Source organism: Peromyscus eremicus, chromosome 8a (assembly GCF_949786415.1).
Source record: "Peromyscus eremicus chromosome 8a, PerEre_H2_v1, whole genome shotgun sequence".
Taxonomy (NCBI): Eukaryota; Metazoa; Chordata; class Mammalia; order Rodentia; family Cricetidae; genus Peromyscus; species Peromyscus eremicus.
In genome coordinates this window covers 10,879,253-10,904,615 of record NC_081423.1, presented here as the reverse complement: position 1 = coordinate 10,904,615, position 25,363 = coordinate 10,879,253, and the positions used below count along the sequence as shown (strand labels likewise).

The window sequence follows — 25,363 nt, the reverse complement described above, 5'->3', positions numbered from 1 at the left end:
GAATTCAGAGGCTCTGAAGACGGCCATGGGCCTGGTCCTAACTCCTGAGGTTCCCTAAAAGGACCTAAGATTTTGGAGGTGAGGCTGCCACAGTGACCTCCTCTGCAGAGGCGCGCGCGGATGTCACTGCTCTCTCTGGGAATCTAATCAGCATTCTGGGGAGCAGCCAGGGCTTGGGCAGAGAAGACTCAGGACAGCCAGTTGGGGGACTTCACGCTCACCTGAATACCGAGGTTTCCAACTCCTGGTCTAGAGTGCCAAGGCTCAATACTTCTTGCTTTAGGGAAATACTTGTAGGATTTGTGTTTGGAATGTTCGATAACATTCACTGTCCAGTGGGGGACTGACAGGACAGCAATTCTAGCCACATAAAACAAAGATTAGCCACATCTTATACATTATGGTCTCTCTGGGTCATGGCTTGGACATAATCAACATGAAGACCTGCCCAATAAGCAAGTGAAATCTGAATGAAAGCCCTCTTGGTCCTGGGGTCTGGTGATGATGCACTTTTGGCTTTGGAACACTCAAGTCAGGTTAGGGGCCACGGGAAAGAGAGCTGGGATCTGCTACCTAGAGTTCCACCCAGGTTCCAAGGTCTTCCATTCATTCCTTTCAAGCATGCCTGCTGAATATGTCTGGTGTGTGGGCTGTGCTGGGATTTAGAACACAGCAACAGAGATCTGAGCGTTAGGTTCAGAAATCAGATGGGATTCCAACATGGGGTGCACAGGAAGAAGAAAGAAGACACAGGGGAGTAGAACCCAGCTGGCGTCAAGGATGGTTTCCCGGGAAAAATGATGTGAGAGCTGAGAGGGAAGTCAACCCCTTAACTCCAGGGTGCTGAGACAGTGGTGTGGCAGAGGGCTATGGACCCACATTCTGGATGGAGGTACAGACCTCCTGATTGTTTTGGTCCCATTTCAGAGGGTTGGAAGTAACAGCATCACGGGGAGAAAAGTGTCACTCAAGAACCCAGAACAGGTGTGACCGGGCATCTTTCCAAGGGACAGCCATTAGAAGACCAGAAAGGACAGCTATGGAGGAAACAGTCTGGTGGGATGCGGCTTAGCTTTAAGATAAAGGAGCATAAAGGGCCTTGGTTTTCTCCCTGGCAAAGATAAATTCGCCAACAGTTCCGGAACAGGGCTTCCTGGCTGTGGGAGAGCGACACCAGCCTTCATGTCCCTGCCACTTGGTAAAACACAAACAACAGTGTCCTAAAGAACAAGGACTGCTGCGAGGTTGCAGCAGAACGTACCTCTTCCTGGTAGCTGCTTCTGTAGGATCGCTCCAGCTCCTGATCCAGGAAGTTCAGGCTGAACTGATTGATGGGTGGCTTGAAGAAATAATCTTTCATCAGGCTGGAAGACACAACCAATGCACTCCATCAGCACCAGCAGACCGTCTCAGATGCCTCTCACTGAGCACATCACCAAAGCTACCTCTGAAAGCCACTGTGTGACAGGTGATGTCCCCATAAGCAGACCTCGAGGAAAGCCCTTTGTGTCTCTAGACACAATCAGATGTTGTTCACCTTCACTAAGGATGACAATTCACCATGTTCACCATGATCACCACACTCATTATTAGACCCTGCTTCAGAACATAATCCACATATCCAGGACTGGAGGACAGAGAAGGCACACCATTCATCCTGTGAGGTGATCTTTTCGGAGAGCCAGCAGATCTTGGTGCCGAGAGGACTTACACTGATTTGGAGGCTTCAAATGAAGGCAATTCCAAAAGCTTCCTGTCATCCAGAACACTGACAGTAATTACACCTCAACTCTAACTCGGTGTTACTGGAGTAGGTGTTTACAGCTGGGGTAATTGTGGGGCCATTGTCAGATATTCAGAGTGCAGGAGAGACCTGAAAAGTGATCATGCTCAATGATTTTAATAGCTGAGAAATCAAACCTGATTTATGTGACTCTTTTATTCTATGGATTGTCAGCAAATATCCTTGTTATGATCTGGAGAATTACTAAAAGTTTAAGAGAACACTGGTGTGATTCCAGAAGGCAAATACAAACATGGGGGTGTAATCTCTCTCCCACATACAGCAGCCATTAGCCTGATGTCATATAAAACGGGGAGAGAGCCTCAAATGTGCCTGTCACAGTGGTGTACTTCCTGTAGACTGGATTCTCTTCTGTGATGAACATGCAATAACTTATCTTCTCAGACTCCAGAGAGGGAAGTCTGTCTGTCCCTTCACGTTGCTCTGCCTGCCTTTCCAGAGATAGACAGAGGGAAAGGACAATGCAGCAGCAGCAGCAGCAGCAGCAGCAGCAGCAGCAGCAGGACTGTGTGCCTGCACTCCAGCAGCAGCAGGACTGTGTGCCTGCACTCCAGCAGCAGCAGGACTGTGTGCCTGCACTCCAGCAGCAGCAGGACTGTGTGCCTGCACTCCAGCAGCAGCAGGACTGTGTGCCTGCACTCCAGCAGCAGCAGGACTGTGTGCCTGCACTCCAGCAGCAGCAGGACTGTGTGCCTGCACTCCAGCAGCAGCAGGACTGTGTGCCTGCACTCCAGCAGCAGGACTGTGTGCCTGCACTCCAGCAGTCGGGCGGCACAGTCAGCCCTGCTGAAGCCGTTTGGCCCTTCTGTAATCAACACTGGCAGTTCCTGCTTCTGGGTCTCACAGAAAATATAAAAATGGCTGCTTGGAGGCACAAGAGAGTAGTCAGGACAGCTGGAAGAAGAGGAGGCATCCTTGAAGGAAGGGAAGGAAGCCAGGGAAGGGTCTCACCTTTTCCTTCAGTTGGTTTTTCCTAAAGACAGACATAAGTTAGGACCACTGGCTAATCCTCCGATGGAAACCCCTGTAATCCCAGCACTTGGAAGGCCAAGGCAGGAAGACCAAGAGTTTAAGGACACACGGGCTATAAATAAGACTGGGCAGGGGCAGGGAAAGAGAGGAGGAAAGAGGAGAGGAAAGGAAGGGGAGGGAGAGGAGAGAGACTCCCCCCTCGAGTACTGGGATTTTGGGTTTGCATCACCAGGCCTGGCTCTAAAATCCAGTCTTAATGGTTTAAAATCTAGAGAATAGGGGCTGGAGAGACGGCTCAGCTGTGAAGAGTGCTCACTGCTCTTCTAGAGGGCCCAGGTTCAGTTATCAGCACCCACATGGTGGCTCAAAATCACCCATAACCCCCGTGACAGAGGATTTGATGTCCCCTTCTCACCTCCACACATGTAGCACACATAACATATACACGCAGGCCAAACATTCATACAAATAAAATACAAATAAATGTTAAAAAATTTAAGTTAGCCCCAATTAGAAAATACAGTTTGGGATGAGTACAGATAACAATGAGGTTATAAATCCCAGAAAGAAAGAGATAGGAAGGAGGAAGCCCAGGTCCTGCACATAAATTGTTCTCACATCTAATTCTGACTCTCGAAACTGCATCTTAATTGCACGTGAGTGGTGGACTCCAAGGAGCCCAGTTAAGACCATCTGAATTCAGATAAGTGGACGGTTCACTGAGACAAAAACTTAGTATTCTTCAAAGAGATACAGTGAAATTCAGGTTTTCTAAGTGTCACAATGTTGAACAATCCAATGTTGCTAGACTTACAGAGAACTGGAAAACACAAGCACACACAAAAGAAATGCAATCCTTGTAGATGAACTCAAGACTACTGAGAGTCTGGGGTAAGAGGGCAGGGACTGTTAATCCATGCGGCTAGAACACATGTGACAGTGAGGGCATGAACAATGAGAGGACAGTAATACAGTGTACTTACTAACAGGTATATACTGCAATATTTCTTCATGGAAAGTGAAGTGATGCAACACGAATTCCAAACCAACAAACACAGCCTAAGGATGGAGTCCTAGTTTAGGTTCAGCTGTTAACCTGAGAGAATCCAGAGTTATCTGGGGGACTTTTCCTGAGGGATTTACCAGATCAGACTGGCAAATGTCCTGTGGTCTTTAAGGCTGATTGATGTGGGAGGGCCCAGGCCACTGTGGGCAGTGCCATCCCTGGGCAGGTGGTCCTGGACTGTATAAAAAAAAGATAGCTAAATATGAGCCTGGGAGTGAGCCAGTGAGCAGTGTTCGTCTATGGTTTTGGTTCCAGATTCCTGCCTTGAGTTCCTGCCATGACTTCCCTTAATGATGGATTATGACCTGGAAGTGTAAGGTGAAATAAACCCTTTCCTCCCCAAGTTGCTTTTTTTTTTTTTTTTTTTTTGGTTTTTCGAGACAGGATTTCTCTGTGTAGATTTGCGCCTTTCCTGGAACTCACTTGGTAGCCCAGGCTGGCCTCGAACTCACAGAGATCCATCTGCCTCTGCCTCCCGAGTGCTGGGATTAAAGGCGTGCACCACCACTGCCCGGCTCCCCGAGTTGCTTTTGGTCATGGTGTTTACCACCAAGTCAGAATGGAAACCAGAACAGGTATGAATCCGTAACTCCTGGAGCTACAACTAAACTATGGTCTGGGTGTCTAGCTACCACTAAACTCCCAGAGCACCATTGGGGAGTCTAATGTTCTTTTCTCAATAACGGATAGAACAACAGAAAACAAGTGAACAGATTATCGGAACAGTACTGTTAACCATCTGGACCTAACTGATGCTTACAGATCAGAGCATTCTGCAAAATGCAAAATAGTTAAGAATTGATCACACCCAGAATATATATTCTTTTCAAGTGCATATATCTTCACCACAGCAAGCCATATATGAGAACATAAAAACAAGCCTCAATGTATATGAAAGGACTGAAATCACACAGAGCATGTGCTCAGACTGTAGCATTAAATCAAGTATTAATAAAATATCCCCAAACCATTTAGCATGAAAAGGAGCCAGGAAACCTTGGAGAAAAGGCTCATTCCTGAGCTAGGGCAGGGAAGGTATGAAATGAGCTTGGACCATCCTGTTGTGTTAAAGAGACCACGTCAAATACATGAGGGGCCATGTCAAAAGACCCACTCACCAGTTTGAAGGGGGTCACTGGCTAGATTCAAGCTTTTGAGTGTGGTAAGCACAAAGCTGGGACAGACCAGGAATGCATGAGTTCAGGTTAATGATGGCGGATAAAGTAGGAACAGGGAGGGAGACTCCTTACAGTGGCCCCTGAACACCAATGGCAACATGCTGCAGATGGAATTCACCACTTGAACAACCATAGTCAAGATGGCTTCAGGCAAGACTCATCAACAGATGTTAACCCCAAGGAAGTCTGACAAGAAGTGGGGTAATTATGAGATCTTCCCACGATTGCCTATTAGTCTTAATGAGAAAATAATAATAGTTTGGAGAAACTGTTGACAGCTCACTCAGTCCAGATGCCTATCACATATTAAGGGCCAATGGGCGTCATATCCTCTGGACATGACATGGGGAGAAGGACATGACAAACATCACTCCCATTAGGCCTGGCCAGGGGAGCAGAGCGTGAGTCTGGTAGGGAAATTCACAAAATTCAACATCCAAGTCTTTCTGAAAAAGAGTCAGCCTGTAAGTTTTTCAAATGTTAACATCATAAAAGACTAAGAAAGACAGCCAAGGGACTGTCTCAGATTTAAAAAGACTCTAGAGGATTGACCAGTAAAAGATGCAACATGTGAGCCTGGATGAGATCCTGGGCTAGAGGGAGAAAGTGCCACCAAAGATGTGACAGATCATTTGATAATCTGCAATGTGGATTTAAGGCTAGAGAGAATATCCCTAAACTTCTTACATTTGATATCTGTAAAACAACATCCTTATTTTTAGGAATGGCCTTATGAAGAGGCAAGGACCGAACTGTACACAACAGACTTGTCAAATGGTAAATAAATAAATAAATAAATAAATAAATAAATAAATAAATAAATAAATAAATAAATAAAAGAGGGAAGAAAGGGAGAGGGAACAGTGGGAGGGAGAGAAAAAATGAATGATAAAATAAATACAGATGGTATGGTGGCACACACGTCTGCCACAGCAGGATTGTTGCAAAGGTCAAGGCCATTTTGATCCACATAGTAAGTTCTAGGCCAACCAGGGCCACACAGTGAGACCCTGAGTCAACCACTATTCCCTAAAAGTTTGGGGGATGGTAAATACGAACAAAGTATAATGATAAAAATATCACAAAACATATTTCTTTCTATGTTACTCAAAACAATTAATTAAAAAAATAGGGAGGTAAGGTGGCTCAGCAGGTAAAAGGATTTGCCACCAAGCCTGACAATCTGCATTTGGTCCTTGAACTGACCTCCAATGTGTACTATACTTGCATACAGGGGCACACACACTAAAGAAATAGAATAACAATAAAGAAAATAAATAAAATGCTAAAAGCTGGTGGATCAGGCAGGGTATATAGTGAATTTTAAGTTTCAAATTACCTCAGAATAAAAATAAAGTAATATAATGACAACAAAGGGCAAACACATGGATGAGGCAACTCAGAGAAGGGACACAGCTCCTGCAGACTGCCACCATCCACAGCTCCTGCAGACTGCCACCATCCACAACTCCTGCAGACTGCCACCCTCCACAGCTCCTGCAGACTGCCACCATCCACAGCTCCTGTAGACTGCCACCATCCACAGCTCCTGCAGACTGCCACCATCCACAGCTCCTGCAGACTGCCACCATCCACAGCTCCTGCAGACTGCCACCATCCACAGCTCCTGTAGACTGCCACCATCCACAGCTCCTGCAGACTGCCACCATCCACAGCTCCTGCAGACTGCCACCATCACAGGCTGTGGGGTCTTACCTGTCTTCTTTGATGACATCTACAAAGTGGGCATCAGTTTTCTCACGGATGTTCTTGAACCTCAGCGGGAGGAGGGCCGACTGGTCCAAACTCACGCCTGTCCACCGTCCCTTCTCCTGCAGGATCTCACACAGGGAAGTCTGACTGTTGGTGAGCTTCTCCTCTGGGGGAGGGCTCAGGAGTCCGTTCTGGGTTTTGGTGTTGGGTCCTCCAGAAGCCTGCCTCGAGACAGAGGAAGGAGCATGGAGAGTGAAGAGGTCGCCAGGAGCACACGCTGGTTCTTACCCAACCCCCAGCATGCTGGAGCCTCCACACCCGGGACTGTGAATTTATTCCCACCCAACATTCCACTTCTCCCCTAACCCTGCTTCGCCTGAGGCCCTGCTTTGGGACTGGGCATGTCTGGGTGTTCGGCAGCCAGATAAAATAGGTCTTAGAACATCCATGACGTGAAGAAGAGGCGTTTACCGGAGAAGAGGGCTACAGGGAAGGTCAATGGGTTCCCTGAGGAGGTTCAAGGAAGGTGCCGGGGAAGGAAATGCCCAGGCTTCTGGATGAAGGATGAACAAGACTTAGTTTGGGGAGCCTCTGGCTATGAGAAATGCCCCATCTGAGTCCCTTGCAGATACTGGCAGATGTAGAATGGCAGAGGGGGGCTCCCAAGGAGGCAGATTCCAAAGCCTTCCTGAAGCTCTTTGTTCAGGCTTTACTCTGCTTTCCACTCCAGTCCTGCCCTGGTCTCAAAGCCTTGGCTCCAGGAGCCTCCAGGCTGTTAGCTCTGCCCCAGGAGGCTCTTCCTAGGGTGCATGTCTCACCTGGAGGAGGTGTTTTGTCCCCTCGGCACCTCTGCATTCTACCGAATAAAGTCCAGCCCACAGCTCTGTAACCCCAGCCTTTTGAACTGGCTGCCCCTGAGGAATCTCATCCAGTTCTACTTTACATGGGTTGGCTCTAACTGGCCAGCCTGCTTTTGGTTGTTGTTTTATTGTTCTTCAGTGCTGGGGATCAAATCTAGGGCCTTGCACATGCAAAACACATGCTCCACCCTCCCTACTGAGCTATGTTACCAGCCCCTCCATCATTTTATCTATCAGTCTATTCAAACCCACACCTAGAAGGTGCGGAATGCTATTACCTAAGAGGAGTTATTCTCAGAACTAAGAAGTTGACGAGACAGGAATGTCACCTTAGGTGGATGCGCCAGGAGAGGCAGTGACAGGAACAACAGCCATGAGCTTGTTACCTTGGTGCCGGCTGGAGGCTCGTCTTGACAGCCATTTTGCACAGTTCCTCCTTCTGCACCAGCTTCAGATTTGGGAGCAAATGTGATTCCACAAGAAGGACAAGTCTGAGAGGAAACACAGGCCAGAGGAACAGACTTACAAAACACCTCCGCGACACAGGGTTCAGACATTCCAGGGGTGTCGCTACAGCCTGGATTCCAGGGGTGTCGCTACAGCCTGGACTCACACAGAAGTGATGGAAGCGAGTGGGAGCTCACTGAGCCACATGGATTCAGGAAGACCCGAGAACGAACTGGCAGCATGAAAAAGAAAACAAAAACCTACACACGAACTCAGGGCTGCACAGCCAAAGGAAATGCAAAGGCCCGCTGACTTTGATGGATCATTCATACAAAAGGACGTCACTCAGCCATAACAAACCAAAGTCCTGCCACCTGCTTTAGCACACACAAACCTTTGACACACTATGCTTTTTAAAAAATTACATTTTTTAACAATTTTACATGTGTGTCTAGTACATCCTGATTACCCTCAGCCTCACTCTTTTTATCTCCCTCCTCCTCCTCCTCCTCCTCCTCCTCCTCCTCCTCCTCCTCCTCCTCCTTCCTACAATCTCGTCCCCATGTTCCCGCCTTTTTGCTTTGTGTTATGACCCACTGAGTTTATCTAGAACCATCTGTGTGACCATGGGTTTGGAACGGTGGGTTTATCAGTAGACAGACAATGACTCAGCCTCTTCCAGAATCTGTCAGTAAGCCAGTAAGTTCAGCACAGAGGGACAGAGACCCATGAGCCCCACCCCATCCATTACCGACTGCTGACAAGGCCCATATTGTGCTTGCCCAGTGCCAGGAACTGGACTGCAGTGAGTTCATGGCTGCAATAGCTGTGTCCTACCTAGAAAGGGACATTTTGCAGCCCTCCTCCGCATCTTTCAGCTCTCAGATTCCCTCTGCCTCATCTTCCATGACGTTCCCTGAGTTTTACGAAGGGTATTATAATGTTTGGGCTGAGCGTTCAACCAGCCTTTGTTTCCCGAGTGGCCATGAGTTACGCATTTGCCGCCATCCCTCTGAGTCTGGCCCCAGGCTACCTCTGAAGCTTCTGAGGTCTGTTGTAGGGCTCTATACCTGGGTGCCCTCCATCATGCTTACTGAAAAAAAAAAAAAAGGCCAGGCATGGTGGTGAACACCTGTAATCCCAGAATGTGGGCGGCAGAGACAGGAGGACTGTCACAAATTCAAAGCCAGCCCAGTCTATACAATTACATAGAGAGTTTTAGGCCAGCCCACCAGCAAACAACAATACAAATCCGATGCTGGGGGTCAGGTGAGACACACTATGTGACTCCATCTGAGAAGTCGTGAATGCCCAGGAAAGGTAGTTCTGGAGAAAGAAAACGAATTGACGGTGTTAGGAGTGAAGGGTAAACAGTGACTGCTAACAACTATTGGCTATGCTGAGTGTTTGTGTGCGCCTCTCTTACCATGATTCCTACAGTGATGGTAATAGGAGGTAGGGCCTGTGATCGGTGATTAAGTAATGGGGCCCATGCTCTGCCTTCATCAAAAGAATCAATTAATTCCCTTGTCATTCACTCCCGGTCAGTGAGAAAGGGCCATATATCTATGAACCAGGATCTTGTCCTCACTGGATATCAAATGTATTGACTTCCAGAACAGTGAGTGACAACTTTTAAAAAATTTTATATTTATTTTTAATTATGCTTATATGTGTTTGTGTGTGGGTATGTGCACATGTGAGCAGATGTTTGAGGAAGCCAGTTGTGAACTGTCCAACTTGGGATCTAGGAATTAAACCCAGGTCCTCTGTAAGAACTCTTTTAATCCCAGCACTCGAGAGGCAGAGCCAGGTGGATCTCTGTGAGTTCGAGGCCAGCCTGTTCTATAGAGTGAGTTCTAGGACAGGCACCAAAAACACATGGAGAAAGAACTTAACCACTGAGCCACCTCTCCAGCACACAGACAAATTCCTATTGTGCATGTCATCAGTGGATGGATTTTGTTACATTGGTTAACTAGAGTAAGACAGGCTTTTTTTTTTTTTTTAAGGGGTAATGAAGATGTTCTGAAATAACATGGCGATGGTGCTCCTACCTTGAAAATACACTGTACACTGAACTGTACGTGATTAAAAGGTTGGCTTTACGTTATATGAATCACATCTTAAAGTGATAAACTCGTGAGCAAACTGACCACCAGCTCGTTCTTGAACAATCGCGGAGCTGTGGTTTACCAGCTCTCGGTGATGGGCAGATACAGCCTAAGTTTGGCTGAAAACCAGGGACATGTGTTGGCAGACCCAGAAACTCCAAGGAAAACAAAGGTAAGACTCAGTACAGGCAGGGGGAGGAGGGGAAGTCTGCCATTCCCATACCCAGGAGCTTCGGGCCTCAGCTCAATTACTCACTACCTTGGTGACTCCTCACTTAAGACGAATGTGAAAACTTTTCTTGGAGAGACTTTTTTTTTCTTTCAAGACAGGGTTTCTCAGTGTGGCTTTGGCTGTCCTGGATCTCTCTCTGTAGACCAGGCTGGCCTCGAACTCACAGAGATCCACCTACCTCTGCCTCCCAAGTGCTAGGATTAAAGGTGTGCACCACCATCGCCCGGCCACTTTTAAGGATTAAATCTGTACAGCCTAGCACAGTTCCCAGAATTCACTATGTCCTGAAGAGTTACTACTATTGTTAACGTGACACAGCGGCCTAGGCACTGTCATTGGGACGGCAATGGCTTGTTGCCAATGAACATGATTTCTTCTCAATGAGAACTATTAAACATTGGGATCAATTATGAAGACTAGATATTATTGGGAAATTAAAAATACATAATACTTCATAGCCTAAAAGTAAGAGTATGACCCAAGTTCACATCCAAACTGAGGTCACTGATCACTGCTGCATGAAATAAAAGCATAAAGATCCTAAAGAGTTATGTAGCTTGGGAATCTGACATAATGCAGAATGAACATCCATATTCATCTGAAAGATGGAAGTACATGTGCCAAAAGCAGCTATGATGCATTAATTAGCATATCTGAACAAATATACTAGCTCACAGGTAAAGTCAGTTTATATTCTTTATTTTTTAATTTCAACTTTCTGTGTGTATATGTGCTGGGTAGGGGAGCACATAGAAGCCAGAGGACAGCTTCATGGAGTTGGCTTTCTTCTGTATTTTTAAGTGAGGTCTAGGGATCACATTCAAACTGTGTGGCAAGCACTTTTCCCATGGAGCCAGCTCGCTAGTGCTGTGTTCACACTTTAAAACCGACGCCAACAAGACTGACCTGTTCCCATTGTTAACTTAATTCAATGACTTTCTTTGAGATGGTATCTCATGTATCTTAGGTTAGTCTTTTTGGGGGTGGGTGGGAGTTGAGACAGGGTTTCTCTGTGTAGCCCTGGCTGTCCTGGAACTCTGTAAACCAGGCTGGCCTCAAGCTCAGAGAGATCTAACTGTCTCTGCCTCCCGAGTGCTGGGATTAACGGCGTGTGTCACCACATCTGGCTACAACGAAATCATTTTAAAACATCTTGTATTGACTGGGCTAAAGTTTAAACATTTGCTAATGGACAGTGTTAAGAGTCAGTACAGATCTTGCCACACAAACATGATCCTAGTCCCATGCCCTAGAGCCCATATTTAAAAGAAAGCCAGGTATGGCTGTGAGCACCTGTAATCCCAGCACTGGGGAAGCAGCAACAGGAAGATCCCTGGTCTCCACTGGCTAGCTGATTTAGATGAATCCGGGAGCTCCAGGTTCAGTGAGACTGACTGTGTCACTAAAATGGGGAGTGACTGAAGGAGATACCTCTAGTCTACACACATGCGCACACACACGCACGAACACATTATCCCATATCCAGCACAAGCCCTCAATGGAGGAATGAAGTAAAAGGGCCCAAGAGATACACCTAGTTCTGGACAGAGCTGTTCAGAAGCATGGGGGTGAGATCCTGCCTTGTACTAGTGCAGTGGTTGGCTTGCTCCTCCAGGGGGCGCACTGAACATTTCACTAACTCTAGTTGACTAAGCAAGGGAAGACCACAGCTTAGTTAGTGGGGTCAGGTTGACCTTATGGTTTGAAGGGCATTACTTTGAGTCAAACCTCTAGGTTCCAAAGATCTTGAAAACGGGATGGTGAAACAGTAAGCAGCTATTGTCTGACAACTTTCAAACATTAACTCTGGAGAAGAACCACACGGTTCAGTGGTTAAAGCCATTGACATCGTCACCACCCTGAAACAGTGGTCCTGGTTCGACCTCCTAACAGGTGGAGGCCCTCTCTAAGCCTCCTTCACAAAATGGAGTTATGTCACCTAAAATATATTACTATAAGGGCAAACAGAGGACGCACATATAAAGTATGTCAGAATATTTCAAGAGCAGCTTTCTTTTTCTTTTCTTTTCTTTTAAAGACATGGTCTCAGGGCTGCAGAGATGGCTCAGTGGTTAAGAGCACTTGCTACTCAATCATGAAGATCAGAGTTCAGATCCCAACACTAATGTCAGGAGGCTCACAAACACCTGTAACTCCAGTTCCAAGGGATCTGACACCCTCTTCTGGCCTCCATGGGACACCCATACAAATGTGAACATATACCAACACAGACACAGACACACACACACACACACACACACACACACACACACACACACACACGCATAATTAAAGTAAAATAAGTATTTTTTAATACATGGTCTCATTGTGTAGCCCTGGGTGTCCTTAAACTCATCACACAGTCAAGTTCAGGTTGTCTCTGAAGTTGTAATCATCCTGCTTCTACATCCTGAGTGTTGGGATTATAGACATGTGCTACCACACACAGCTTCAAAGCAGTTTCATTTTGTATGCCAGCTCTACTCCTGAGGTCCTGACTTCACAAACCCTTCAGTTAGAAGGGTTTTAAGAGCACATATTGGCTGTATGGAGGGAACTGATGGATTGGTGATGATGCTCTGGGTGAAAGGCTGGACAAGGGGGACACAGTGGTGACGGGCAGCTGCCGTCTCAGGGACTTCTTAGCCGGCTGGTTCCAGAGGAACCCAGGCCTGCAGCGGATCGTTTCAATGAACTCTGAAAACGGGGCTCCTTGACAGTCTTCTTCTGTCTCAGCCACTTTCTTTTGGAGAGATTTTCTTAACTAAAAGTTTTAGGACAAAAGCCAAGAGTGGTGGCGCACACCTTTAATCCCAGCACTCGGGAGGCAGAGGCAGGTGGATCTCTGAGTTTGGGGCCAGCCTGGGCTACAGAGTGAGTTCCAGGACAGCCAGGGCTACACAGAGAAGCCCTGTCCTGGAAAAAAAACAAAAAGCAAACAAACAAAGAAGTTTAGAACAACGAAAATTTAAAAATTTCAGAAAAACCCACCCTCCCTGGGGGAGGTACTCTCCTGTCTCAACACCCTGTTCAGTCTGGACGCTCCTTTGTGGCCTGAGGCATCTACTACACAATGGAGTATCTCCTTCCTTCTCTACACCCTGCAGCAAGTTTCCTTTGACTGTTTCTCTACCTAATTTCAATCTGAATTGAAACATCTCATAACCCAGCTTTTGCTGAGCACTGACACATCTGTGGAACTTTTCCCACTCACCAAAATGTCCATCTCTCCCCTATAGCTGCTGGCATCTCCATCATTGTCAAGAACCTCCCACCAACCCAGACAAGAGCCTTTCCTATACACCTGAGGAGGCATGGCTCACTGTGGAGCAAGGCTGGTGGACATGTTAGAGAGTATTCACCATCATAATGACAACAGCTATGATTTAGAAGTGTTTGTGTGCTAAAGACACAGAGAGGCAGTCAGGTCTGCAGTCTTGCCATAGATGAGCTCAGGAAATCCTCTTGACCACACAGAACCTTCTGGTACTGAGAAGTGCCAAGAACACTTGCTGCACAAGCATGGACTTCTACCCAGACCCCAGTATCTAGAGTAAAAAAGCTAAGAGTGACCAGAAGCTTGTAATCCTGGTGCTAGAGCGAGGACAGAGACTGGAGGATTGCTGGGGATTACTGGACAGACAGCCTAGCCAAGAAAACATTGTGCACCAGGTACAACTGAGAGACCCTCAAGGTCTCAAGGGAATGAGATGGAAAGCGATAGAGCAGGACAACTAATATCTTGCCCTGGCTGTCCCGCATGCACACACAAGAACACACATGTGTATACATATGTATACACATGTATATACCATACACACACAAGCTCTCTCTCGTACAAAGAAAAAGATATAAGCCTTCTGAAGACAGACGGTTTGTGGATATGGGGGTTTGACTCAAGAGTTCCTGGCCCCTGATCACCGTGGGGTTTTACTCTGGCTGCCTTTCCTGTCCCAAGGAGGGCCTGTGAATAATCCCAGCACTTTGATCTGCTGGCTCCTGATCGATCACCTAAAATGACCCAAGCTGCTGTCATTGCTGTTTTGGTTCTCCTGAGCAGCTCTACTGGTACATACACAATAAAGGGAATGCTACAATCCCCTAAACAGCATACCTATGGCCAAGGAGTTTGCTGGCTGTTGCCTGGGTAACCTGAGAGTACTTGGAAACTCACCAAGAGCACACTTCACCTTTCTCCTCCCCCTTGGTGGACATGGGCTTTGAAGGGAAAATCATAACTATTCCTCTAACACGCATGGACATGTTTTCATTTGTTTCTGGTATGTTTCAATGTATACACCATAATTCTGGTTAGAATACATGACACAGAGTTATAACGTAGGGTTGCTGTTTTTTGTTTGTTTGTTTTTATTCCTATTGCAAGATAAATCATTTTGAAGTCAACACCTGTCCCTTTTCCTAACTGCCACAGGAGGGAACAGGGAAGCCTCTTTGGGAGATAGAAACATCCGTGAGGTCCTGCCTGGATTTGCCTGTTTAGTCTACTGATCACTGATTAGTTAGCAATGTGTCCTGGTACTAGAAGCAGCATCCTCCACCATGACTGCCATGTTGGACATGGTTGGCTGGTAAGCATGACTCTGTGACAAGAAGCATCACTGAGTTCTCCAAGCTCTTTGTGTCTCAAGCTTTTCCTCCTCAGAAACACCCATGGACAACAAGTTCCATTTTACACAAGAGGAAGCCCAGGAGGGAAGAGAAGAGGCCCCCTACACAGAGTAACAGTCAGAAAGCCATGGAGGAGCTATGAGCCCAAGTAAAACACGAAAAGAAAACCATTTGACCTAACCACCACACACCGGGTGCTCCGTGTTGGGAAGAAGACATCTAACTATGTCATCTACCGTGAGGACTTTGTCACTTAAAAAATGGACTAGGTATGAGCAGGAGCACTTTCAAAGCCGATGATTTCTGCCGAGAAAATATTAAGAGGTAAACAGAAATGAATCTTAGAGGAAAACACAAAGCAGCAATTGCCACAGAGAAGAAAGGCTCCACCAACCTGAGAACAGGAAGCAGTACACGAACACTGGAGGCAGAACCGTGAATAAACAACTGAAAACTCACACACAAGAGCTCAAAGCCACCTTATATAAAATCAAAGAACACTAAATTACTGAACTTTTCATTTAGTTCCTCAACACTACAGGACTTTTGGACTTAAAAACTAAGGTTGATTAAAAAAAAAAAAATCCAAGTGAAGGATAGATTAGCTTCAGCCGAGTCTTGAAGTCCAGGTTTATAATCCCAGAAGCACAGGCAGAGAGATCTGGGGTTCTGGGCCAGCCTGGGCTGCATGAGACTCTATCTTAAAAAGAAAGAGAAAGAAAGAGAAAAAAAATTCATATAGATTAGTTTCAGGAGACTGTAGGAAAGAAGAGGGTTACTATGTTGTGGAAATAATATTTAGTATTTGGGGAAATTTCACTTACAAATGGCACTGCATGGCTGATAACATTCATTAAAGGATATTATGTATATCTTTCTACTTCAACTAATATACATGATTTCCTTATTACATTTTTGTTTATTTATGTTGTATGCATGTTGTGGTATGCATGTGGAAATCAGGGTTGTTGCTAGAGTTTTCCTGACTGGCCCACAGTCAGGACAAATCTCTGACACCCGCCAGTCCCACAGCCACTCAGACCCAACCAAATAAACAAAGAGACTTATATTGGTTACAAACTGTATGGCCATGGCAGGCTTCTTGCTAACTGTTCTTACAGCTTAAATTAATCCATTTCCATAAATCTATACCTTGCCACATGGCTCGTGGCTTACCGGGATCTTCACATGCAGCTTGTCATGGTGGCGGCTGGCAGTGTCTCTCTCCCAGCCTTCCACTTCCCAGAATTCTTTTCCTTGTCCCGCCTATACTTCCTGCCTAGCTAATGACCAATCAGTGATTTATTTACTGACCAATCAGCAACACACTGGACATACAGACCATCCCACAGCACAGGGTAACTTGTGGGAGTCAGCTTTCTCTTTCCACCATGAGGGCCTGGGGACAGAACTTAGTTGTCAGGTTTGGTGGCAGGCACCTTTACCTGGTGAGCCTTCTCACCGGCTTCAGATTTTCTTTAAAAAATATTTTCTGACTTATAGTTGTGGGAAACAGAGTCAAATGAGGGGTCACATGCCTTTCCTCTCAGCACTTGGGAGGCTGAGGCAGGAGGATTTGAGGCTGGTTTGAGTTATATAGCAGGACTGCCTCCCAAACACCTCTCTGATTTCTCAGTTCTTGGGGCAGGTAGCAACGACCACTAATGCAGCTCTCTGAGGTCAGAGAGACCCTGTCTGGGTTGTCTGACTCAGAATTTCACAAGTCAACCAGACCAGAGTTCCTTTTGCCTGTCACACCTGTGTTCGTCCTGAGAATTACTGCACAAGGGAACACGTTTTGAGTGACATCCCCTTATGGTAGGCCTCCTCAGGGCACAGGGTCACAAATCTACAAGGAGTTTCCTTTCCTGGATGAAGTAACCACTGACAAAGAAAAGGCAGCTTGCTGAGGGGACGTAAACAGATGCTGCGGAGGATTCTAGTGCAATGGAGCAGCTCGTGTTAGGGCAGACGGTATCACCGAGGCAACGAAGCAATGTCACACGCCCAAGGCACTGAGGTGCATGCAGAAACTGGCACAAAGGATGCAGACCGGACAACTGGTATTTTGCAAACTCTCCTTGAGGAGGATCTTCCAGGGCTGGTGGTCATCTTCACTGCCTCGGATGCAGACTCGGTGCTCTGCCTCTATGTGCAGAATCAGAGCAGCTACTCAGTGCTCCTGAGCGCTCAGGACTGGATGGCTGCTCGCTTCTGTTGCTGGGGAGATGGGACTGTAAGAAGGGCTCCTGGCAGTAGCTATTCCATCCGGTGGCCTTCCCTTTATCTTTTCAGGTTCTGTGTGCCCCAAATGTGGAATCCAAATGATCCCAATGTTCTGGGATATCTCTAGTCAGAAAAATCCTGACCATGTGCCCAAACTATCCATCCAGAACCCAGAAATTATACTTCATGAACTATCTTTCCCTCCTGAAAGGGACACAAAGATCTTCTTTTCCCCCTTTTCACAAATGTCTTGGCAGTTCAGTCAACTTGATAGATGCTTATTCCATTTCCAAGAATTCATGTTGTTTGGAAATGTGTACACGGCAATAGAATGTGCTAAGGAGTTTTTGCCCTTCAGATCAAAACAAATCTTTGCAACTAGAAGAAAATGGTCTTTTACTATGAAAGAAATCTGTCTTAGGGCATAGAATCCCTGATGCTAGAGCTGCCAGGGTGTCATGGGGAACTCAGCCATGCATGCCCAACAGGCAGATGAACACACGTCATTAAGTTTGAGTTTTGAGCTCTACTTTTCTACTTAGATAAGGTTCAGTTTGAGGCCTGGGGGAGACCACTTTCCCATACGTAAGAAGAACACTTTTGGAAAGGCACATTTTTTATCCTTCCTTACCTGTGTTAAGTCAGTTTGTAGAGTGGGAGGTCCCTTCTGCTGCTGCTGCTGAAGTACCTGTCCCTATCTCTAAGGCAGGCAGTTCAGGCCAAGTCAGATATGCTGACTGTCCTGCATTTACAGGGGTCCACTACTATCCTAGGCTGTCACCCAGGCTAGTAGCTCAGTGTTCTTCCCCTTTCTCTCAGGTGACACTGGGCAACGTTGGGGAAATTGTAGGTTAGCATAATTGGGGAAGGGGTATATCTGGCAGAAATATTAGTAGGCAAAGGTCAGAGGTGGTACTGACCGTGTGGCAACATACAGCCCGACCCAACACCCAGGATTATTTGGTCCGAACTGCTAGAACTGTAAAGAAGCTTCATTAAAGTAAGAAAGCACATGACTACAATGACAAATGAGTACTTTCAATAAATGTGGACACAGCAATGACCCCAAGTAATCAGATGATGGGTGCTTGGCTATTCCAGCCACATTATACAGTTAGTTTTATTTTTGTTTTTCGAGACAGGGTCTTGCTCTTTAGTTCAGGCCGGTCTCAAACTCACAGTAATCCTCTGCTTCAGCCTCCTGAGTGGTGGAATTCTAGAATAAGTCACTACACCAGCCTACACAAACTCTTAAACTGACAGACAGGCAGCTAGCTTTCACATCTGCTAATGGCTGTAGGTAAGTCATACCAGCCAGCTGTTCCCATATCGTCCCACTGTTTCGCTATCTGAACGCTCAGAACAGCAAAGAACTGCTAGAAGTGTCTTGTTCTCTTTTTAAAAATGGAAACAGCAGATATTTAAATGTGAAAATAAGTAGAAGGGCTGAGGAAACCCCATCAGAGAAAGGCTTGCTATGTAAGCACGAGGACCTGAGTATGGTGCCAGCACCTCTGTGAAGAAGTGGGTCCGGGGACATGCACGTTCACTCCCAGTGCTGAGGAGGCAGGGACAGGACAATGGCCTGACAGTCTGCTTTAACTGGTGAGCCACAGGCCCCAGTGAGAAAGAAGTCTGTTTTTAAAGTGGGGGGCAGATGGTTCTTGGGGACAACAGCAGAGGTTGTTGACCTCTGACCCCCATGCATGCATGCACGCACACACACACACACCCCAACAGGCAACAGAAACATGCATGCAAACACACACATACACAGAGAGACACACACACAGAGACAGAGACAGAGAGAGACAGAGAGAATGAATAAAGTAAAAGTAAAAACATAAACAGAGGAAACCAGTAGGAAAACTAAATCCAATTTGCTACGGGAAAAATAGCTCACAAGGAGAAAAGCTGCTTATGCCCAAGGTTGAGTGTGTTAATTCCTTAGTAGTTTTACTCTGACATGGCAGTCCAGAAACAGGCACTTCTAGACTACCACAGGAGATCTCTGCTCCAGTAACACAACACCACAATGTTCTCAGCAGTGCTCTTTTTTATAGAGAACTACATTGCAAGATTTATCCATACCAACACAATTTAGGATAATCACAAAATTGCTGGGCGGTGGCACACGACTTTAATCCCAGCACTCAGAAGGCAGAAGCAGGTGGATCTCTGTGAGTTCAAGGCCAGCCTGGTCTACAGAGGAGTTCCAGGACAGCCAGGGCTACACAGAGAAAGAAACCCTGTTTCAAAAAACAGAAACAAAAACAAACAAAAAACAATGAGAGAAAGAGAGAGAGAGAGAGAGAGAGAGAGAGAGAGGGAGGGAGAGGGGGAGGGAGGAAGGGAGGGAGGGAGGGAGGGAGGGAGGGAGGGAGGGAGGGGGTGGGAGGGAGGAAGGGAGGGAAGGAAGATAATCACAAAATTATGGATTTCAAGAGACAGGAGAGTATTTAAGGTGGTTTCCAAAGTAAAATAGATTCCAGCTCTCAAAGCATGATGTAAGGAAAATTACCTTTACTGACATTATCATTATCTTTGAGAGGTCCCCAAAGACACCACAGATTGCAGGGGAAAAAAAACTCAAATGAGAAATATTTTTATGCAAAACAGAGAGGAAATGGAGGTGTATAAAATGCTAAAAATGCAAGCATATTAAAAATGCACAATGTAGCTAACTTTATACTAAACTCTTAACTTATGAAAACTAAATTGAAAGGCATCCTGATTCATTTGCCATATGGTGTTTATTAGTTCACGTGTTTTACGGTAGAATTACTACAAAGTTGTAGAAGAGAGAAAGAAAGAAAAAAAAAAACTAACCTTAAGGTTATCAAAGGTTTTGACAGTCTGTGCCAAGTCACTGACACTCCCTGGCGATGCTGTCCCCTGTCCCCTAGGGCCCGAGGACACCCGTGAGCCGTCAATGACCTCAAAGCCAGAAAGCAGGGCCTCTGCACAGCTGCAGTGGGACTCCTTGGCTCTCTGACCCGATATCAGGTATGTCTTCAAACCTATGGTGGATAAAAATTACAATCAGCACAGATGGAAACCACGGCTGGCTGAAATGCAGCTGGGTCTTGTTCTCTGTGGGTGGAGGACACGCTCCTGGAAGGTGGAAGCACGGGGAAAATGTGAGTGCCACAGTTTATGACTGCCGCCCTCTGTTTTCCCAACAGCCTCAGAAACCATTTGCCTCCACGATGCACCATTTATTTCTATAACATTTGCTCTGAAGAACGGCTGACTACATGTTTTACCTCTGGGAACTAAAATAAATGTTAACAGTTCTTCCACGAAGGCATCTTATGTCTGCTGTGTGAAGGAAGCAGAATGGACGGGGGGCCGGTTCCACAGTCCACTTGGCTTAGCTCTGATCTGTAAATACCCATCCCTGATCTCAACAGCAGGCAGGGTTCTGCATCCAGGAAACTGTCCAGCTGCACTGCAAAGGACGATACAGAAAGCTTTTCCTGGAGCAGTGCGGTACCTGAACTAGAGAAAAGCTGAGCAAGCCTGAGCACAGCCTCCAGTTCCCAAGGTTGGGCACCCTGGGACAGCGGCCTGTCTCTGCTACCACAGCCTTAAAGATGCCTCTGTGCATGTATCTCTGGGATTGGTTGTTGCTTGGTATTTGGGATACCAGGTCACTTTTCATTCACCAAGTACTTTATCGAGCACTTCCTGTCTACAGTATACTATGAGGGATACAGAGATGTAGGTCACATCAGCTATGACTGGGGCCTGTGTAGACTCTCACCCGAAGAGAGAGCCCAGACGACAGACGAGCAGGTGTGACAGTGTCGCCACCATGCAGGGTAAGGACATATGGAGTACTCTGGGAGCATGAAAGAGGCCACCTTGACTGTCCTCTCCAAAACCGAAAGTCTGCTACTATGATGGTATTAAGAGGCAGGGTTACGAAATGGTGGTGAGGTGGCGGATGGGTCTGAGGTTCTTATAAAGGCTTTATGTAGTACTGGTAGCTTTTCCTTCAGCCCCTGAAGACAACTCCTTCCCTGAGAAGGATACAGCCCTCACCAGACAACCAAATCAGCACTAATGCCTTGATTTGAGACTTACAAGCCTTCAGATTGTGAGACATAACTTCCTCTTCTTATAAATTACTCATTCTGTGGTATTCTGTTACGGCAGCACCATCAGACTAAGACAGAAAGCCTCCTGAATAGCACGTCCTCCAGGTCAGCCCAGGCATCCCCAGACATGGGTATTTCTAGATTAGTCTGTGGGGAGTCCTCCAATAAAAGAGCCTTTGGCAGGTGTAGTCAACAGACAGTGCTGAGCTTAGTGTGGCTAGGGCTGTGTGTGTGTGTGTGTGTGTGTGTGTGTGTAATGTATAGCATGTAGTGTGTGTAGTGTATGTGTAATGTATAGTATGTAGTGTGTGTAGTGTATGTGTGTATAGTGTATAGTCTGTAGTGTGTGTGGGTGTGGGTGTAGTATGTGTGGTGTGTGTATAGTGTTTGTGTAGTGTGTAGTATGTGTTGTGTGTATGTGTGTGTTGTGTGTATAGTGTGTGTAGTGTATGTGTAATGTATAGTATGTAGTGTATGTAATGTATGTGTGTATAGTGTATAGTTTGTAGTGTGTGTGTGGTGTGTGTGTGTGTGTAGTATGTTTGGTGTGTGTGTAGTATGTATGGTGTATGTGTGTATAGTGTATAGTTTGTAGTGTGTGTGTGTAGTGTAGTTTGTAGTGTGTGTGTGTGTGTGTGTGTGTAGTGTAGTCTGTAGTGTGTGGTGTGTGTGTGTGTAGTATGTATGGTGTATGTGTGTATAGTGTATAGTCTGTAGTGTGTGTGGGTGTGTGTGTAGTATGTGTGGTGTGTGTATAGTGTTTGTGTAGTGTGTAGTATGTGTGGTGTGTGTATAGTGTTTGTGTAGTGTGTAGTATGTGTTGTGTGTATGTGTGTGTTGTGTGTATAGTGTGTGTAGTGTATGTGTAATGTATAGTATGTAGTGTATGTAATGTATGTGTGTATAGTGTATAGTTTGTAGTGTGTGTGTAGTGTAGTTTGTAGTGTGTGTGTGTGTGTGTAGTGTAGTCTGTAGTGTGTGTGTGTGGTGTGTGTGTAGTATGTATGGTGTATGTGTGTGTAGTGTATAGTCTGTAGTGTGTGTGTGTGTGTGTGTGTGTGTGTGTGTGTGTGTGGCCAGGGGAGCAGCTGTCTACAGTGCACTCACCCATGGGTGTCACCAGAGTCTGTATCATGGATGCCACAGGGAAGCAAGAAGGGAGGAAGGAGGGCGGTGAAGAAGGATGGGAAGGTTGGTAGTGACAGACAGCCGACACAGGGTGAGGGCTGGTGTTGAAGAGAGGCCCTCAGCGTGAGGCTCAGGCTCCACCACCTCTCAGCAGGAGGACTTCCTCATCTTGTTTTCTCATCGGTGGGGTGAGGCTTAGGAGAGGATCACCCCGCGAGGCAGAGGTGATACTCCAAGGGTCCACAGAGTTCAGAGCAGAGCATGCCTGCCAACGGCAGCTGTTAGTACCAACAAAGTGTTGGAGCTGCTCACTCTCAGGCGCCTCTTGCATGCTCCTCCACACAGGAAAGCAGGTTCAGAACTGCTCCAAATCTGTCTCTAACTCCGATCTTCCTTGGGGAGCTCAGCATGACCAGTTTGTAGAGACAATAGTGCTCTATCACAGAGACCGAATCTACACAGGCATCCTAAACAAGGGAGTCTGGCAGATAAAGTAAGTATATTTTTATTTATGCTTGAACATGGAGAGCTAATTTAAAGAGAGTCCTGCTGCCCACACTAAAGGAACCCAGCATGAAACAGAAAGGTAGGTTTAGCTGTCCAGTAAGATCCACTGTGAGAAAAGTTAATGGCTTGAGCCTAGTGGAAGTCCTAGGCCTGCGTGTTACTGACTTAGTGGGTAGCCACACTCACAGACCCTGGCTTCTGATATGACTAGAACAGCTCACCCGGGCTCAAAGGCCCAGATAAGGCAGACAAAGTATTTATTTTGTTAAATGTGCACATACAGGAAAATAATTAGTATTATTTCCTGAAAGCTTTCTTGGTAATTCAGTTTTTTACCTTACCAACACTCCTATCTTTTATCAGCTTCATTTTATAGGGCTGCAGAGAGGGGAGGTGTTTCCTAATGCATTCCCACACAGTGAAAGAACTTGTATACGTGCTTCACATGGCTCCTTCCACACTGGGGACAGCAACCTGGACCCAGTGCATGCTAGCCAAGTGCTCTACCATGAGCCATTCCCATTTATAATACTTAAAATTTATTTTATTAGCATACATTAGTCACACACAGTGGGTTTCGGGTTTCGTTATGACACTTTCATACACACACACACACACACACACACACACACACACACACACACAGAGTGTACTTGGGTCATATTCACCACCATGAACCTCTCCAGTTCAGCTCCCATTCTTGCTGATTGCCTTTATCTTGTATTGTATTGTATTTTTTGGTAGCCCAGCGAGTTTAATTAGGGTTGCTTACAAGAACATGGGTGAGGAGTTAGTTATGGAAGCATGGGAAACTTACCAGTACCTACATAAAAAAGAAGGAAATTCCTTTCCCTCTCCCAGGAACCATTAACTGCCTATAGAACCTTGGGGAGAGACAGGGCCTTAGAAAACCCTCTCCCATTTTTTTTCCCTTTCAAATTTCAACACAGGGTCTTACTAAGTTGCTTGGGCTGGATTCAGTCTCACTTTGTAGCCCAGGCTGGCCCTGACTATTTTCTCCTCTTGCCTCAGCCTCCTAAGAAGCTAGGGTTCCAGACCCAGCTTTCCTTGTGTATTTTCTCTCTGTGTGTTTGTGCTCTACACACACAGAGGCCGGAGGAGGATCTGGCACCTGTTCTATCACGTTCCATCTATTCCCCTGAGACAAGTTCTACCATTGAACCTAGCTCTAAGGCAGCAGCAAGCAAGTCCCAACCATCCTGCCTCCACCTACCCACTCAGGCCCCTCCCCGCACAGCACTGGGGTGCTAGGGATCTGAACTCCAGTCCCCACGGTTTCACAGCCAGCACTCTTACCCACTGAACCATCTCTCCATCCCCCAAGTATTCTTCAGTATAGTCAGCCCTCCTCTCCTGTGGATTCCTCAGCTACAAACTCCACTGGGGATCAAAAGTCCTTCTTCAGGGAGCTGAACCTGGAGACATGGAGAGGCAGCTCAGGGGATAAAACGCTTCATCGGGACTGGAGTTCAGATGCCAAAACCATGTGAAAATGAGGCAGATGTGGCAGGTACCTGTAATTCCAGCACTTGGGAGGCAGAGATGGGATCTCTAGAGCAAGCCAACTAACTAGTCAGGCTGATTGATTGCTCTGGGTTCAATTAAAAGACCCTGTCTCAATAAATAAGTTGGAAGGCTATGGGAGACACCTAACATCAACTTTAGGCCTTCACATGCATACACACACAAGTGCTCACACATGAGAACATATATACACATGCAAACACGTATGCACATACACATCACATGTATATACATGAAAAACAAAAGAAAATTGTTTCCGTACTAAACATATACAGACATGTCTTAATTAGGGTTTCTATTGCTGTGAAGAGACACCATGACTATGGCAATTCTTATACAGAAAACATTTAATTGGGGCTGGCTTACAGGTTCAGAGGGTTAGTCCATTATCATCATGGCAGGAAGCATATCAGTGTACAGGCAGACATGGTGCTGTAGAAGGAGCTGAGAGTTCTATATCTGGATCAGCAGGCAGCAGGAAGAGAGAGTGCCACTGGGCCTGGGTTGAGCATTTGACCCAAAGCCCACCCCCAGTGACACACTTCCTCCAACAAGGCCACACCTCCTAATAGTACCACTCCCTATGGGGGTCATTTTCTTTCAAACCACTACAGGACATTTTTCCTTGTCTATTGCTTAGATAATTCTGTGTATCAAATATTTACATAGCATTTACACTGTATTAGGTATTATGAGTAATCTAGAGATAAAGTATATAGAACAATGTGTGTAGATTATATGAAAATATGCCATTTTACATAAGGAACATGAACATTCTCATATTTTGGTGTTCCTGGGGAATCCTCAAATCAATTGCCCAAGGGTACCAAGGGATGACT

The 25,363-nt window shown here is 46.2% G+C and overlaps 1 protein-coding gene across 1 annotated transcript in view; it reads right to left on the bottom strand.

Annotated features, from left to right (window-relative positions):
* The window catches only part of Adcy9 (adenylate cyclase 9), a 129,408-nt gene that overhangs the window by 21,113 nt on the left and 82,932 nt on the right, over positions 1-25,363 (bottom strand). The window contains exons 3-6 of the mRNA XM_059270099.1: positions 20,071-20,261; positions 7,980-8,084; positions 6,737-6,954; positions 1,262-1,364 (exon numbers count right to left, since the gene is read on the bottom strand). Of these exons, the coding sequence (XP_059126082.1) occupies positions 1,262-1,364; positions 6,737-6,954; positions 7,980-8,084; positions 20,071-20,261 (617 nt within the window). The remainder of the gene's footprint in view (positions 1-1,261; positions 1,365-6,736; positions 6,955-7,979; positions 8,085-20,070; positions 20,262-25,363) is intronic.